The sequence below is a fragment of the Panulirus ornatus genome, chromosome 1, assembly GCF_036320965.1.
Source record: "Panulirus ornatus isolate Po-2019 chromosome 1, ASM3632096v1, whole genome shotgun sequence".
Taxonomy (NCBI): domain Eukaryota; kingdom Metazoa; phylum Arthropoda; class Malacostraca; order Decapoda; family Palinuridae; genus Panulirus; species Panulirus ornatus.
This window is the reverse complement of record NC_092224.1, coordinates 43,638,341-43,655,863: the sequence shown is the minus strand read 5'-3', so window position 1 is coordinate 43,655,863 and position 17,523 is coordinate 43,638,341. Positions and strand designations below refer to the sequence as shown.

The 17,523-nt window shown below is 40.4% G+C and overlaps 1 protein-coding gene across 1 annotated transcript in view; it reads right to left on the bottom strand.

Annotated features, from left to right (window-relative positions):
- Positions 1–3,720: 3,720 nt before the first annotated feature.
- LOC139748802 (uncharacterized) overlaps positions 3,721–17,523 on the bottom strand; it is a 248,409-nt gene continuing 234,606 nt past the window's right edge. Inside the window, exons 7-9 of the mRNA XM_071662237.1 lie at positions 11,862–11,977; positions 6,734–6,909; positions 3,721–4,294 (exon numbers count right to left, since the gene is read on the bottom strand). Of these exons, the coding sequence (XP_071518338.1) occupies positions 4,216–4,294; positions 6,734–6,909; positions 11,862–11,977 (371 nt within the window). The 3' untranslated portion in view covers positions 3,721–4,215. The remainder of the gene's footprint in view (positions 4,295–6,733; positions 6,910–11,861; positions 11,978–17,523) is intronic.

Genomic DNA, 17,523 nt, shown 5'->3' with positions numbered 1-17,523 from the left:
CTGTCTGCCCTTATTCATTCCCGTCGTCACCCCGCCACACATGAAATGACAACCCCCCTCCCCCCAAATGTGTGCGAGGTAGTGCTAGGAAAGGACAAGGGCCACATTCATTCACACTCAGTCTCTAGCTGTCATGTGTAATGCACCGAAACCACAGCTCCCTTTCCACATCCAGGCCCCACAAAACTTTTCATGTTTACTCCAGACGCTTCACATGCCCTGGTTCAATCCATTGACAGCACATCGACCCCGGTATACCACATTGTTCCAAATCACTCTATTCCTTGCATGCCTTTCACCCTCCTGCATGTTCAGGTCCCGATCACTCAAAATCTTTTTCACTCCATCTTTCCACCTCTAATTTGGTCTCCCAGTTCTCCTCGTTCCCTTCACATCTGACACATATATCTTTTTTGTCAATCTTTCATCACTCATTCTCTCCATGTGACCAAACCATTTCCATACACCCTCTTCTGCTCTCTCAACCACACTCTTTTTATTACAGCACATCTCTCTTACCCTTTCATTACTTATTCGATCAAACCACCTCACACCACATATTGTCCTTAAACATCTCATTTCTAGCACATCCACCCTCCTCTGCACAACTCTATCCACAGCCCACGCCTCACAACCATATAACATTTTTGGAACCAATATTCCCTCACACATACCCATTTTTGCTTTCCAAGATAATGTTTTCGACATTCACACATTTTCCAACACTCCCAGAACTTTCACCCCCTCCCCCACCCTATGATTCACTTCTGCTTCCATGGTTCCATCCGCTGCCAAATCCACTCCCCAGAGATCTAAAACACTTCACTTCCTCCAGTTTTTCTCCATTCAAACTTACCTCCCAGTTGACTTGTCCCTCAACCCTACTGTACCTAATAACCTTGCTCTTATTCACATTTACCCTCAGCTTTCTTCTTTGACACACTTTACCAAACTCAGTCACCAGCTTCAGCAGTTTCTCACCCGAATCAGCCACCAGCGCTGTATCATCAGCAAACAACAACTGACTCAATTCCCAAGCTCTCTCATCCCCAACAGACTGCATACTTGCCCCTCCTTCCAAGACTCTTGCATTCACCTCCTTAACAACCCCATCCATAGACAAATTAAACAACCATGGAGACATCACGCACCCCTGCTGCAAACCAACATTCACTGAGAACCAATCACTTTCCTCTCTTCTTACTTGAACACATGCCTTACATCCTCGATAAAAACTTTTCACTGCTTCTAACAACTTGCCTCCCACACCATATATTCTTAATACCTTCCACAGAGCATCTTTATCAACTCTCTATGCCTTCTCCAGATGCTACATACAAATCCACTTGCTTTTCTAAGTATTTCTCACATACATTCTTCAAAGCAGACACCTGATCCACTCATCCTCTACCACTTCTGAAACCACACTGCTCTTCCCCAATCTGATGCTCTGTACATGCCTTCACCCTCTCAATCAATACCCTCCCATATAATTTCCCAGGAATACTCAACAAACTTATACCTCTGTAATTTGAGCACTCACTTTTATCCACTTTGCCTTTGTACAATGGCACTATGCAAGCATTCCGCCAATCCTCAGGCACCTCACCAAGAGTCAAACATACATTAAATAACCTTACCAACCAGTCAACAATAGAGTCACCCCCTTTTTTAATAAATTCTACTGCAATACCATCCACACCCGCTGCCTTGCCGGCTGTCATCTTCTGCAAAGCTTTTACTACCTCTTCTCTGTTTACCAAATCATTCTCCCTAACCCTCACTCTTTGCACACCATCTAGACCAAAACACCCTATATCTCACACTCTATCATCAAACACAATCAACAAACCTTCAAAATACTCACTCCATCACCTTCTCATATCACAACTACTTGTTATCACCTCCCCATACATCTCATTTGTTCCCTTGTCTTACACACTTATTTTTTACTCCCTTCCAAAACATCTTTTTATTCTCCCTAAAATTTAATGATACTCTCTCACCCCAACTCTCATTTGCCCTCTTTTTCACCTCTTTCACCCTTCTCTTGACCTCCTGCCTCTTTCTTTTATCATGAATATATGGTGTAGGAGGAAACTTAACAGAAGTGGTAGAAGCGTGTAATGTCAACATTGCCATTCACTTTCTTTATTGTCGAGGCAATGATGGAGGTAAATGGAAGAGTCTTGCAGAAAGTCTTTTGTGGGTGGCAGTTTCTAGACGGTCAGTTAGTGTTTCCTGATGACACATTACTTGGTAGGAGATTTGAGTGAGAAAATTCAGAAGTAGGTTACCAAGTTTGGGAGTGTGTAAATGGAGCAAGTTATTAGCTGTAGCAAAGCAAATAGAGATGTTAGTATGAACGAAAAAAAAACTTGGCAGAAGTCAAGTGGGAGTGGCTTTGACAGCATGGAAGCCAAGGTGACTCATATGGTGGATGAAGCCTCGAGAAATGTATGGAAAAAAGAGGTCATTATCTGAGAGGGGGAAGATGGGTGTGCTTGATGGTATTGTATGGTTGTCATGAGCTGAGGGTGAAAGTGTATGGAAGAGGGTGAATGTGTTGAATATCAAATGGCTGAGCACAATTATGTGGTTTATGTAAGGAGGGTTGATTGATTAAGCAATTAGAAGAGTATGGTTGTGATAGCTGAACAGTGTGCTGCAATGGTTCAGACAAGGTGAGAGAATGAATGAGAAGTGGTTTGACAGAGGATGCAAGTGATAAAAGTGGAGGGGACAAGAAGAGGAGGTCCCCAATTTAAGATGGAAAGATGGAGTAAAAAAGATTTTGAGTGCTTGGAACCTGCATATGCAGGAGAACAAAAGGCATGCAAGGGATAGAGTGAATTCGTATACAAGGGTGACATGCTGTCAATTGGTATACAAGGGTGACATGCTATCAATGGACTAAACTGGCATTTGCAGCAACCAGGGGAGCCCACAGGAAGGCCTCTGAAGCCTGATTGTGGATAGGGGGCTGTGATTTCAGTACATGTGAGAACTAGAGAATGGATGTGTGAATTAGGCCTATTTGTCTTCCCCTGTTGCTACATCACTAACACAATAACACTAATACATTGCTTAAATCAACACCCTATTCTTACACTGTATTAGTGGCAAACAGCATCAAGCATTAGACCTTGACAGATCCTTAAATTTACCACAACAATGACAAAAACCAGAAAACATATTTTACTTCCAGCCAACAATCCAGACTTATTCACAAAGGCTTTTTCTCCAAAACCTTCAAACTCTAAGGGAGTAGTTTTCTTTCCACTCTGTTTCAACATGACCTCCCAACTCCTCCTGCAGACCACAGTCTTATATGCAGATTACCTCACAATTACAACAACCAAACAGTACCTAAGTAGCAGACATTTCCACACTCCTTGATCTGTGGTCTCACCTAGTGGACATGGCCAGTTCCTGTGCACTACATTTTTCCATACAAGGGGTTTCTGCGGTAGGAAATTCAGGAAGTGCATTGTGACTTTTAAGTGGCGACAATTGTGGCCCATGAATGATATAAATTTCAATTAAGCACAAACCAGCAAAAAATAAAACATCTTCATCCATCAGATCCCTTGAACTCTTAAATGAATACATTTTATACGAGACATGCCACACTTCCATAAGTAAACATCATCATCTTTTTCACATATGTTAACAGGAGAGTTCCAAAAACAAAGTTCACAAATGGATACATAAAACATCTTCACAATGAATGCTTTATTTTCATAAAATAACAGTGAAAAATGAATCATACAAATGAGTGTGCTTGATATAAAACAATATATCATCCATTTGACTAAAATACTTATCTTGATACATGGAAAATTTCTTTCTTACAGACTGAACACTTAAAACTTTGATAATGTTATTAGCACATTTAATTCCTTCTTAAATCATCCGAAAAGAAAGATGTAACTTTGCTCTATCACTAGTAAAATGACAAAAATATGTTGCACTTGTACCATTTTAACACACAACTGTTTACCATACCATGCAGGCAACATAAAACATAAACAACCATGATACTTTACAAAATCTTCTTATGCTACTGAATCTCTCATAAAAACTACAATGTACTATTGAATTTCTTTTCCAGTTTTCGCATCCACTACTATTAAATGCAACATGGAAAGAGAAGCCTAACCATGCTCACTAAGAGTATTCCTCCCCTAACCCCTTTGTATCAGTACTATGACCCTAATGAATAGATTTAAGTTCAACAACAAATACCAATGTTGATTGTGGTGGGATGCCAGGAGTACCTTTCTTGCCATATCTGTTGAAAAAATGTTCCTTTAAGTACTTTGTTAATTTAGATTAAAATATCTGAAAAGAATATAATATCCATACACAGTGCAGCATACAGCTAAAGGGCAATACAACTCCAACTAATTCCAATTCCAAAGAAACAGCATTCCTAGTACTTTCAGAAGCTTCAGATACCATAACGGGAAAAGTGGAAGCGATATTCAAATTAAACTAAAATTTCTTGTAAAAGATTTTAGTGAGAAACTGCATATGAACTGCTCAAATGCAAGAAAATGAGTTTCTGAAACAGAAATATTATCAAAGATAATCCCACATAAATAAGTTGGACAAACTGCCAATATTACTGTTTGTTGGTGGTACAAGAATGAATGGGACAAAATTACTAGTACCCAAAAGATGAAATGTTTCAGAAACCAGCTATTATTCCACTGAATCACTGTGATGAAATTCCTTAAATTAGACTTTTTTCTCACTACTGATGCATGCTCCTCACGTGAATTTACTGAAAATTCCACTAAAAACTTACTGCAAAAATTTCTGCATGAACAGCTCGTTAAATATAGCTAATTAAACTTAAATTAGCTCTTGAAATTTTTTTGCTTGCATTTAAAAGCTGAAGGAAAAAAAGAAAAACTTCATCAAACAAAGAATGCGGAAGGGTAATACAACTCCATCTAATTCCAAATCCAAAGATAAAACTTAAATGGAATGACAAGGTTCCTTTGGATAGTGGTATGGTTATAGCCCAAACCAAGCATTTCCAAAGGAATTTGAGCATCTCTTCAAGCTGGGTCACAAAATTATCAAGCTGCCCAGGCCTACTTGGATGAGTTCTCCCAAGACTTTCATGAAGATTAGTTGTCCAAGCAGCTGATGAAAAATCTCTATACTGGAAGACTTTACTGCAAATGAGTCAGGAACCTAATTCATGATTTAAGGCCTCAAAGGCTTACAGGCACATTAAAATAGCTGTTAACTGTCAGAATCCAATGGGCTTTATGTGGGTCAACATTTTCCAGTACAGTGGAAGGCCTATAACCATGCCCAAACTGCAGCTGATAAACTAGATTGAACTGAAACACACTGGTCTAAAAAAAGGAAGGAAAAATAATGGTAAGATTCTTCTACCCTATTATGTTGTAATGTTGCTGCTAAATGCAAAATTCATGTGCAATATGCTAAATTCTAGCAAAAGTGACGACAATATTCATGTCTTCTCAAAGAACTTTGCCACCAAGATGTGCTGCTATGACACAGGGGTAGGTTCCTAAGGCCATTTTGGTAAATGGTTGGTATTAACTGTGGTATTCTACAATGTTTGTAGAGATGGAAAAGTTGAACGAGTGCATGATTTAGAGAAGCACACTAAAGATCTGTTATGTTAGGAAGCCAAGATATTACAAGATGAGGACAATGAAGAATGACTGTATGCAGAAAGTTCCTGTGGCGAACCATCTCAAGGTCAGTGAAACACTGTAAAGGGTGCAGATTATGGGAAAATGTATAAGAGTGACAATGATGATGATGAATTGAAAATGTAAGTTTTGAAGGATGAAATTTTTTCTCTACAAGGTAGTTTCCCGAAAACTTTTAGAGATTCTCCAAGATCCTGGAGGTGAGAATTTTCTAACCCCTGCCTTCTGGTGAGATTTATGCCTTAATCTTGGTCTAGGTTCCCCCTACCAATCTGCAAACTCCATGAAGCCATGATATTAGCCACCTCATAATACTTGGACAGACACTATCCTGAAAGTAGTTGCCACTGATAAAAATTATCTTTGTGAGAAGGGAAAGCAGAGCAAAACAAACCTATAAAATCATACATAGGACACCATCCAAAGATTAAGTTTTCGGTCTGCCTTGCAGCCTGTCACAGTATCTTAAAAAAAAGTTGCTTTACAGGTAACCTGCAGTAAACTAGCCCAGTGCCATGCAAGGTTGAATCTTGACATATGGAAAATTGTTTAGTAAAAGTGTTTATACATCCCAGAACTTTTTGTTAATCTCCTCAATGGAAAGGCTCCTCAGAAAGGGTACAGTGGAAGCCACCTTTCTCATACCATGGGAGGAGTGTCCTAATCCAAGATAAGATGTTCCTTGCAGAGAGGTTTTCATGCCTCTAGTAATCTCAATGAACTCTCAGATTACTAGACATGATTTTCTTCCATGAGGTAATCAATATAGGGTACTATATTTTGGAACATAATTATTGTCCCCCCCCCCCCCTCTCTCTCTCTCTCTCCCCCTACCCCCTATTTCTCCCATAAAATATAAGCTTTCAACTGATCTTAACATAAAACAGTCACATTTGAAAATAAAAAGGCTTTTGTGTTTGGATACTGTGAATATCTCTCTAATTCTCCAAGCTCTAAGAACTATCAAAATGGTTTTTAAGTGTAAGTACTGAGGCAATAAACAGCCAGCCAAGAAACTCGTCCCAACTTACGCCATGTGTGGAGGGCAAATGATTCTCCTCTTGCCTCCAACCTTCATACCAGTAACACCAACATCCCAGCCAGTGATAACTTCGCCATAACCCATTCGAAACTTCAAGCCTTTGCCACTGTCACACTTGTCAAACATCTTGTTATTCAACAGCCGTCCTTCATAGTATACTGAAACCTGTATGCAAAGAAAATGCTGAATAAGGTGAGCATAAAAGGGTACAACATTAACACTATTATCAATAATTCGCAGGAGTTATATGAAATACCGAATCTCTAGTTCCTTTAATCAGTCCTACAAAGGTACATTATACACATATATGAGATACAGGTTGATATTTCCCAGCCCATTTTAAGTTTCCTGAAGCAACCATCTGCCATATATTGATATCATATGTCACATGCAGCACCCTTTCACCCCCAGAAACTTGACATTTATCAGTTGCACTATAAAAAGAGGTCTCTGTAAGTTGAGCAGGCTCACTTGTTATAGGAGTACTTGCTGAATGCTTAGGCATAGTGGTGAGTGGTTCAAGTGGGCAGAATTGTAGAATATATGAGTGGCATAAGACGCATTCTTACTCTTTGAATGTCAGCAGGGAACTGACATGGTGAGAAGCATGCCATGTGCAGCATCAGCAGCCTGTCAGCTAAGTTTACATTATACCATGACAGCTTGTGTAATAATGAAAAAATAACCACCTAACATGGTAAAGTAATATACAACAGCTATAAAACTAGTTTTTTTGTTTTTTAAACATGATTGCTATTTCCGACATTAGTGAGGAAGCACCATGAACAGACAAAGACAGATCACATCCACTCACATCCATTTTCTAGCTATCGTACCTGAATGTTTTCATCAAATATAGCAACTTTTCTACATCACTTGTTCTTTAATCATTTTCACTTTCCCATTAAGGTAATCAGGATCTGTTATTTGTACCATGTCCTTTGATACAATTCACACATCTCCTTTCTTAATTCAAGGATTTTCTAGATCCTTCCTCTAGATTTGGAGGTTCCCCACATCCAGGCTCAAGAATTAGGGTATTCCTGGGCCTGCCCAAGGATTTGTAGATTCAATGGATTCTGGTTCAAGATCTGGGTATTTCCCCAGTCCTGGCTAGTTATTATGGGATTTCCAGATCCTGGCCAAATATTTCGGGATTCCCTGTGTCCTGGCTCATGAATTTGAGCACTCCCCGGTCCTGCCCAAGATTTAGGGATTCCCCACATCTAGAACCAAGATCTGGAGATCTCATGGGCCCTGGCTCAAGATTCCCCCCCAGTCCTGGCTCATTATTAGGGGATTCTCTGTGCCCTGGCCTAAGTCTTTGGGATTCCCTATGTCCTGACTAATGACGGGGATTTCCATGTCCTAGCCCATGATTTGGGGATTTCCATGTCCTAGCCCATGATTTGGGGATTTCCATGTCCTAGCCCATGATTTGGGGATTCCTTGCCTCCAAGCCCAAGATTTGGAGATTCTCCAGGACCTAGCTGAAAATCTGGGGATTCCCCAGGTTCAGGCACAACACTTGAGGGTTTCCTGGGTCCTGGCTCAATATTTGAGAATTTCCCAGATCCTGACCCAAGATTTGGGAATTCCAAGAGTCATGGCCAAAGATATGGGAAATACCTTGGTCCTTGTTCAAGTTTTGAGGATTCCCCAGATCTACAATAAGAATTTGGGAACTCCCAAGGTTCTGGCTCAAGCTTTGGGGATTCCCCAGTCCTGACCCAAGATTTGGGGATTCCCTAGGTCCTAGTGCACTATTTGGGGATTCCCTGGTCCTAGCTCATGATTTGAGGATTTCCCTAGATTCAAGTGCATAACTTGGGGATTCCCTGGTCCTGACTCAAGATTTGAGGATCTATCTGGTCCTGCCTTAAGGTTTGGGGATTCCCTGTGTCCTGGCCCATGATTCCCCATGTCCTGACCCAAGACTTGGGGATTTCCTGTGTCCTGGTCCAAGGTTTATGGATTATCCAGGTCCAGGCTCTCAGATTTGAGAATTCTCCAAGTCCTGGCTCAAGATTATGGGGATTACCAGATCCTGGCCCAAAATTTGGGGATTATCCCAGTCCTGGTTCAAGAGTTGAGGATTCCCCAAGCCCTAGCCCCAAGACTTGGGGTTTCCTGTGTCCTAGCCCAAGATTTTGGGGTTCCCTGAATGCTGGCCCAAGATTTGAACATTTCCTGGAGCTTTACTAAATGTTTGGGGATTTCTAAGGTCATCTCAGGATTTGGGTAGGAATTACCCTTATCCAGGTCCTGGTTTAAGATTTGGGGATTTGTTAGGTCCTTGCTCAACATCTAGAAATTCCTCAGGTCCTAGCTAAAGATTTGTGGATTCTCCAGGTCATGGCTCAAGATTTGAGAATTTCCCTTGTTCTTGTCCCAAGACTTGTAGATTCTCCATGTCCAAGACAGGGGAGGATTTCCTTTGTGGGGATTTCTTGGGTGCTGCCTTAAGATTTGGGGATTCCTGGGGATCTGGCCCAAGAAATGAGGATTCCTCAAGATCTGGGGAATCCCTGTGTTCATACCCAATATCTGGGATTCCCTGTATCATGGCTCAAGCCTTGGGGATTCCCCTAGTCATAGCTCCAGATTTAGGAACACCCCAGGCCCTGGCCAAAGATTTGGGGATATCTGGTGTTCTGGCCAAAGATTTGGGGTTTTCCTGAGTCCTGGCTCAAGATTTTGGAATTTTCCAGGTCCTAGCCCAAGAACTGGGGATCCCTGGGTAGTGGCTCACGGTATAGGTATTCTGCAACTCCTGGTCTAAGACTTGGGGAACCACCCAGACCAGGCCCAAAATTTCAGGATTCCCAAGGCCCTAACTCAAGACTTGGGGATTCCTCAACACATGCCCCAATATTCGGGGATTCTCTAGGTCCCTCCTAGGGATTCTGAGATTTCCTGGTACTTGCCAAAGGCTCAAGATTCTGGGATTCCCCAAGTTGTGGCTCAAGGTTTGGGGATCCCATGGGTCCTAGCCCAAAATTTGGGGGTTCCCAGGCACTACCTAAGGATTTGGGGAATCCCTCTGTCCTAACCCAAAATTTGAGAATTCCCAGGGTCCTAGCCAAACATATGGGGATTCATTGGGTCCTAACCCAAGATACCGGGATTCCTCAGGTCCTACCACAAGATTTGGGGATTCCTAAGTTTTAGCTCAATCTGGGAATTCCCATGTTCTGGCTCAGGAATTTGGGATTCCATGGAACGTTTCCAAAAATTTTGGGATTCCCTGGGTACTGGCTGAAGACTTGGGCATTACCCAGGACTCTACAGGTCTTCCCTCAAGATTTCAGGATTTCCTGGGTCCTGGCCTAACATTTGGGATTCTCAAGATCCTGTCCCAAGATTTGAGGAATCCCTGTGTTCCAGCCCAAGATTTGCAAATTCCCCAGATCCTGACCAAATATTTTGGGATTCCTCGAGTCCTAACCCATAATTTTGAGATTCCCCAGTTCCCATGATGTGGGTATCCCTGGGTCTTATCTCAAGATCTGGGGATTCTCAGGGTCCTAACCCAATATTTGGGGATTCCTCAAGACTTTCCCTAATTTTGGAAGTTCCCTGGGTTGTGGTTTAAGATTTTCAAATTACCCAGCCCTGGCTCAAGGTTTGGGAATTCCTCATGTCCTAGTTCAAGATTTGAGAATCCTCCAGGTCATGGCTCAAGATTTGGGAATTCTCCAGAGCCTGGCTGAATGTTTGTGGATTGCCCAGGTTCTGGTTCACAATCAAGGGCCTTCCTGGAGTACTGACTCAATACTCAAGAGATTCTCCAGGTCCTCCTGGAGATTTGGGGAGACCACATATCCTGGCTCATTATTTGGGGATTCTCCAGGTCCTGGCCCAAATTTTGGGGATTCTCCAGGTCCTGGCCCAAGTTTTGGGGATTCTCCAGGTCCTAGCCCAAGTTTTGGGGATTCTCCAAGTTCTGGCCCAAGTTTTGGGGATTCTCCAGGTCCTGGCCCAAGTTTTGGGGATTCTCTGTGTCCTGGCTACAGATTTTGGGGATTCCCCAGGTCATGGCTCAAGATTTGGGGATTTCCAGATCCTGGCACCCACTCAACAGAGTTACAAATCTGGTTCCCTTTTTTACACCAATGCAATGTTTCTATGATATAAAGGCCTGTCTATGTGTTACACTGTTGCAGACAGTGTTAATATGAGCAAAGAAATCCATGAAATATCTCAGCTTTGCTAAAAAGCTGAATTATTGAGCCTTAAACTCCCCATTCCTACTAATGCAGATATTCCACATACCCTTTCACCAATGTCAGTTTCACCTTTTACCAACGTCAGTTTCACCTAACATTTTTCCCGTTTTTCAAGAGGTATGGTTCACCTCTTTTCTATGATTACATGATGTATAAGCAACAATTACATTAATTTTCAACCAATCAAACTTCAGTTTTGTAAACAGTAATCTTGAGTCTGAATGTTTGCAGTCAAACTTCAAGCCACTTACTTTTCATCAATATTCCCCGACCATAATGCACAGCCACTTACATAACCTATCAAGTCTGCTATCACACCCCTCACTCATTTCACTTTCATTCAGAAGTCCTCCTACCTAACTGCTTTTCACAAATCTACCTACATTACCTATCCAAATCTATTCAACAAAATAAAACCGACTCTCGTCAACAGCACGTGCAAGCATGCCAGTTTCATCCAAGGCAACAAGCACCTTTGGCAGGTGTCAATTTGCAAACTTGGATCCCCAGCCCCAACACAGTAGGCAGTTAATAGAGTACGTTAAAAAGGGCATAGCTGCTTCTCTGCTACCCTAATGAGCAAGTGAAGCTCTAGAGCATTATCAATTTTTTTTCATTCTTAATTGCCATTACCTGCATTAGCAACAAAGAAAGGCCGCATCCTACATCCATTCTCTAGCTGTCATGTGTAATGCACGGAAGCCAACTAAGCCCCCATTTGTCAATGAATTCATTCCAATGGTCTGATGCATCATAATTTTTTTTACTTTCCTACAGGCAATGGCAAGGAAATACAAATTTGAAAATATTTCTTGAAGTTAACAGCAAAACAAAGACATCTTTTGTGCATAACAAATATAGTCTATATGCAAAACAATCTATACTCACCATCTTCCCATGCTTTGCCTCAGGTCCAGTACCAATGATGAGGTCTTCACACGTGACACCTCCTGATTTCACCACCTTAGCAGATGGAGAAGTCCCTTGTAAGCTCTTGGCTTTGTCTGGAAGCAACAATAACATTATTTTCTTTCTTCATATATAATTCTAGATTTTTTTTTTTTCATACTATTTGCCACTTCCCGCGTTAGCGAGGTAGCGTTAAGATCAGAGAACTGGGTCTTAGAGGGAATATCCTCACCTGACCCCCTTCTCTGTTCCTTCTTTTGGAAAATTAAAAAAAAAAACAAGAAAGGGGAGGATTTCCAGCCACCCGCTCCCTCCCCTTTTAGTCGCCTTCTACGACACGCAGGGAATAGGTGGGAAGTATTCTTTCTCCCCTATCCCCAGGGATAATAATTCTAGATGCAAACATATAATATAATATCCAAACAATGTAATTTTACCCTTGTTTGCAACATTTGGATTTAACCAGTGTATCTATAAGCAATTTCACACCTGCTGACTTAGCACATAACATGTTTCCCTTTACATCTCTAACTGTTTTAGAGTATATCAGGTATGTTTATATAAGCTTTTAAGTTGTAATATACTGCTTACATGGTTAAATGACATTATTAGTCTCAGTAAGAAAACTTGTTTAATAGAGGTACAGGTTGAGTATCCCTTATCCAAAATGCCTGGGACCAGAAGCATATCAGATTTTGAACTTTTTCAGATTTTGGAAATCCATTATGTTTCATATACACCTTATACACATAGCCTGAAGGTAATTCATACATCATTTTTAAAAATTCTGCGCATGAAACAAAGTTTGTGTAATACTGAACCATCAAAAAGATAAGATGTCAAAACGTCAGCTGCCCATGTGGACAATCTGTGGTTGTTTGGCATTGCTTTCATCCCTGATTCAGAAATTATATGCTACTGATAAACAATCATTCTCACACTTATTCACACATAAGTAAAAAAATAAGAAATACCATTAATAAAATGAAAAAGTAATGTGTTTAGGGTAACTAAACAGCACAGTAGCATCAGCAGAATACCTGTATCAGCTGTTAAACAATAACAACAACAAACAACTCCAGATTTACAGTTTCCATATACAATGCTGTATTTTAATTAAAAGGCAACAGTACACTGTATTCCACTTTTTAGGTTTTACTTGAGAATAAAAAGAAATAAGCATTTAATTTACAATAATTACAGCTAGCTGTAAATGTAATGAAAACAAACTTTTCAATGCAATCATGTTGCTGATCATGTTACACTCAAAATTCACATGAAAATGTTTTGCACATACCAAAAAAATTGATCTCTGCTTACAAAAGATGATAAATGTAACAACAAATACTTGAACTATACATGGCCTGAGAAACTCTGAGGGGGACGGTACATCACTGTTGACATCATCGTGAGAAGGAACATCAGAAGTTGAGGAATCAGGAAGTGGGTTCTCTATGGATGAGGAGGCATTCTGTTGGAAGACCTATTTAAATGTTTCCCCCAGAGTCATCCATCTCATTAACAGTGGTTTTTTCTTAGAAGTCTATCTTTGATTTTATAAACTGACATGATTTCTTGTTCTGTCATGAATGCATGCTGCTTTAGTCCTTCAATAAGTTCATCACACATTTTCACCATGTTGTCTAAAGGAACTTTTTCTGCAGTGTTAACAAAGTCATCTTCATCATCTCTATTATCATGATCATCTTGATTCAGAACCATTTTAGCTACTTCACTATCAGTCAGTGAATGAACAACTGGAGCATCATTATTTGCAGGCCTTTTTGTCATTTTCAACAATATTTATGTACCACAGAGAATAATCAGAAAACATTCTGAGTAATGCCCAGCATAGGTAAATGAGGTCAAGTGTGGAAATTTCCACTTGTAACATCATGTAACTGCTCAAAAAGTTTTGGATTCTGGAGTATTTCAGATTTCAGATTTTCGGAATACAAATGCTCAACCTGTACTGTATAATTTTTGGTCAAAGAAATTGAAATGAGTGTGAGCCACAAACTGACACAAAAGTTGTAATATTCAGTTCTAGTATTTGTTGCTGCATTTATCATCTTTTGTAAGCAGAGATCAAATTTTTGGGAAGTGCAAAACGTTATTTTCATGTGAAATTTGAGTGTAACATGATCAGCAACATTATTGTGTTGAAATACTTAATAGCCCATAAATAACTGCTTTACTCAGGGAAAACTTCTATTAGCTACAGCAGTCTGTTATACTCTCTTGTTTTGTAAACAGAATCCAGTTGGGCCATAAAAAACATTCATTCCCTATAAAGTTATGACATCCTTTATGCCTTTAAATATGTTTACTAGCATTTGCACTAACTCCTTATTGCATTACAGAAACAGAAACAGATTTAAATACTTCATACAGAAGAAAATAGACATATGTAAAATAACTTGTTTTTCTGTTTAATTTTCAATGTAGGACATACAATTTTTCACTTTAATACTGCTGTCAAACTCCACAGATCTAACCCACAGGTTTATCCATGACTCTTCAAGACCTTGTTTTGATTTCACTAGGCTTCCTAAAGGAACCACACAGAATGAACTTGTTCCAGGTCTCTCCCTGCATATGTCATGTTCCCTTTTGTTTGGAAAACTGATGTTACCTTCTCTTTAGTCTTGCAGTGTTTTATCACATTCCTGACTCATAACTCATTTGTCCTGTAGCCAGCTGTGTGTCATTCATACCATCTTTGCCCACCTCCTGTAACTTTACTTTCCTTAGACCTCCTTGCTCTGACAACTTTAAGCTTCTGAATCTCATTTGATCAACATGTCTCAGACAACTCTATAATTACAGAGTTCTATCTCATATGACGGGGGTCCAGTTACCACTACCACTCCTAGCACCCAGCGAGTTCCTCTACCATTATAATTCTCCACAAACACTTCATCATTTACCCTAAGTTCCCTCAGATGTCTGCCCATATCATGATATTTCATTAGTTCTTCTGTTTCTTTCTTACCCTTTTTTTCAAGTTTGGTCTCAGCAGGTCAAGGGGTCTTTTAAGATTTCTACCCATTGGGCACTACCAGTTACAGACTGTGGTGGAAATTTATATCTGAATAACAACCTAAAAACTTTGTTTTGATGTTTGCTTTTCTCATTTTCTTTAGCCCATTTTTGAATGTTTGAACAAGTATAACATGGTCAATCTCATTTTTCTGCATGAATTGCCAAATTCATAACTGGTAAACTGGCTTCCATAACAGTGTAACAAATCTATACTTTTTTGTTGTTGCTTCTGGGTAATAAGTGTTATTTTCTAACTAACGGTCTAAAAAGTATAGTAAATGGCTGTTATTCCCTTGAAACTTCAGTTTTGTGATCAGGGCAGTCATATTTTGAAATGTACCTATTTTTCAAAACACTCAAGATAGATATAATGCCCAGTAGCTGATATAGAACTTTCTAAAAGTTTCCAGTAATTAAATAATAGTAAGATGGGGAGGAAGATGTAGATCCAGATTACAATTCCAGAGTTGCAGCTCAGGAGAGAAACTCATACTACCTCAATCAAAAACACCTCAATGTCTTGATCAGAGATTTTTGTCTCAAACTTCAATGCCGAACTTTTGACGTCTAGGCTAAAACAGTGGAACTTGTTGGATGAAAGAGGAAGCGTCGCCTAGGTTTTTCCAGCTTCTCCATCTGTCAACATGGGCTCTGTTTCTGCCACAATGTAACCAGAATTGCCTGTAACCCAAACGAGTGGTGCCTTTTTATTGACAACTCATCCAGGAGCCTCAAAGCTGTGCTGCTCCATAACAGGAACAAGTACCCGTCTCTTCTCCTGGCTCACTTGGTGCACTTTAACGAAAAAAAATACGTGTCAAGACCTTGCTAGATGCCTTGAAGTATGATGAGTTCAGCTGGGAGGTCATCAGAGACTCCAAAATGGTGGCATTCCTGAGGTCTACAAGGCGGCTTTACCACGTTCCCTACTATCTTTGCCTTTGGGACAGCAGGGTCACTGCAGTGCACTACTGCAGGCAGGACTGCACTACCACAGGCGGGACTGCCCACAATGGACTGAATTCTCTGTGGGGATGAACAACATTATGTGGGAGCCACATGGTGAACCCCCAGGTGTTGATGCCACCACTGCACATAAATGTAGGCCTTATTAAAGAAGACTTCTTCCCTAAGCTGTCTGAGATAGCAGCTTGGTACACCTTTGTCACAGTGGTTCGGGGATTCCTGGGCTATCACAAGGCCAAAAAGTGTGTTGAGTTAGTTGAGACTGTAATGAAGAACTATGGCAAAACAGGCTGCAGGATGCCCTTCAAAGTCCACAACCTTGAAAAATTCAAGAACATGAGAGTCTATTTGGAGGAGCAAGGCAAGCACTTCCACCTGGATATACTGGATATTGAACGCCGCAACCAAGGAACATATAACGAGAACATGATGGGAGATTATATTTGGGTCTGATTTGTGAAAGTGATTTACAGTACAAAAAACTACTCACTTCTAAATCTTTTGTGATTACTTATGTCTAACATTAGTGTTAATACATGTTAATTTTAATTAATATGTTGTTTTTCTGACTTTATGCGAATAAAAAATGTGCAAATTTGCCTGCTCTCCGATAGGTAAGAAAATTTCAAAATATCACTGTCCTGGTCACAAAAGCAAAGTTTGAAGGAAATATTAGCATTTTTCTTTGCTTTTTAAGCACATGCAATTTCGAAATAACATTTACTACCCAGGACCAAAAATTGTTACAGTGTAATCACTAACTAACACTGAGAGCAGCTCAAGAATGGTAAAAATACCCCGTAATTCAGCAATGTTTGCAAGTGCTGGTGTGCTATTCATAATTCTTACCTCTGACCATTCTGCACCTAGCATCAGTGAAGAAATCTACATTGTAATCTCTCCCATGGCTTACTTGGGTATGGCCACACATGAAAGGAAGCAACACAGGGTATATTTCTATTCACTCAACAAATCTCACAAGTTTCTATCATTTGTTCAATATCCCTACCTAAATTTGGCCACCATACATATGATCTAACAATCCCCTGCATCATTAAGATAACTGGATGAGCCTTGTGCAGTTCTCTTCATACACTTTGCTGTCCTATTCTCCCACATTATGCAACCTTCATCTATACTAAGTTCATATTTATGCACATACATTGACTTAATAGGGGATAGGGGAGAAAGAATACTTCCCACGTATTCCCTGCGTGTCGTAGAAGGCGACTAAAAGGGAAGGGAGCGGGGGGCTGGAAATCCTCCCCTCTCGTTTTTTTTTTTTTCCAAAAGAAGGAACAGAGAAGGGGGCCAGGTGAGGATATTCCCTCAAAGGCCCAGTCCTCTGTTCTTAACGCTACCTCGCTATCGCGGGAAATGGCGAATGGTATGAAAAAAAACATTGACTTAAATGTATCCTATCGCTGAGACTGCTGACATCTATGAGAGAAATGACCTACTTGTTGTCGGCAGTTCTAGCACCTCGTGTCACTGTCCCAACAGCTGTTTGGATAATGAACTTCACCGCATCTCCAAGGTAGGCATTGTGTCTACATGGCTGTTCCATGTGACACGTCCTTCTGTGTTGCCTCTATTGCCACTGCCAAATTGTAGATTTTCTTGCACAGCA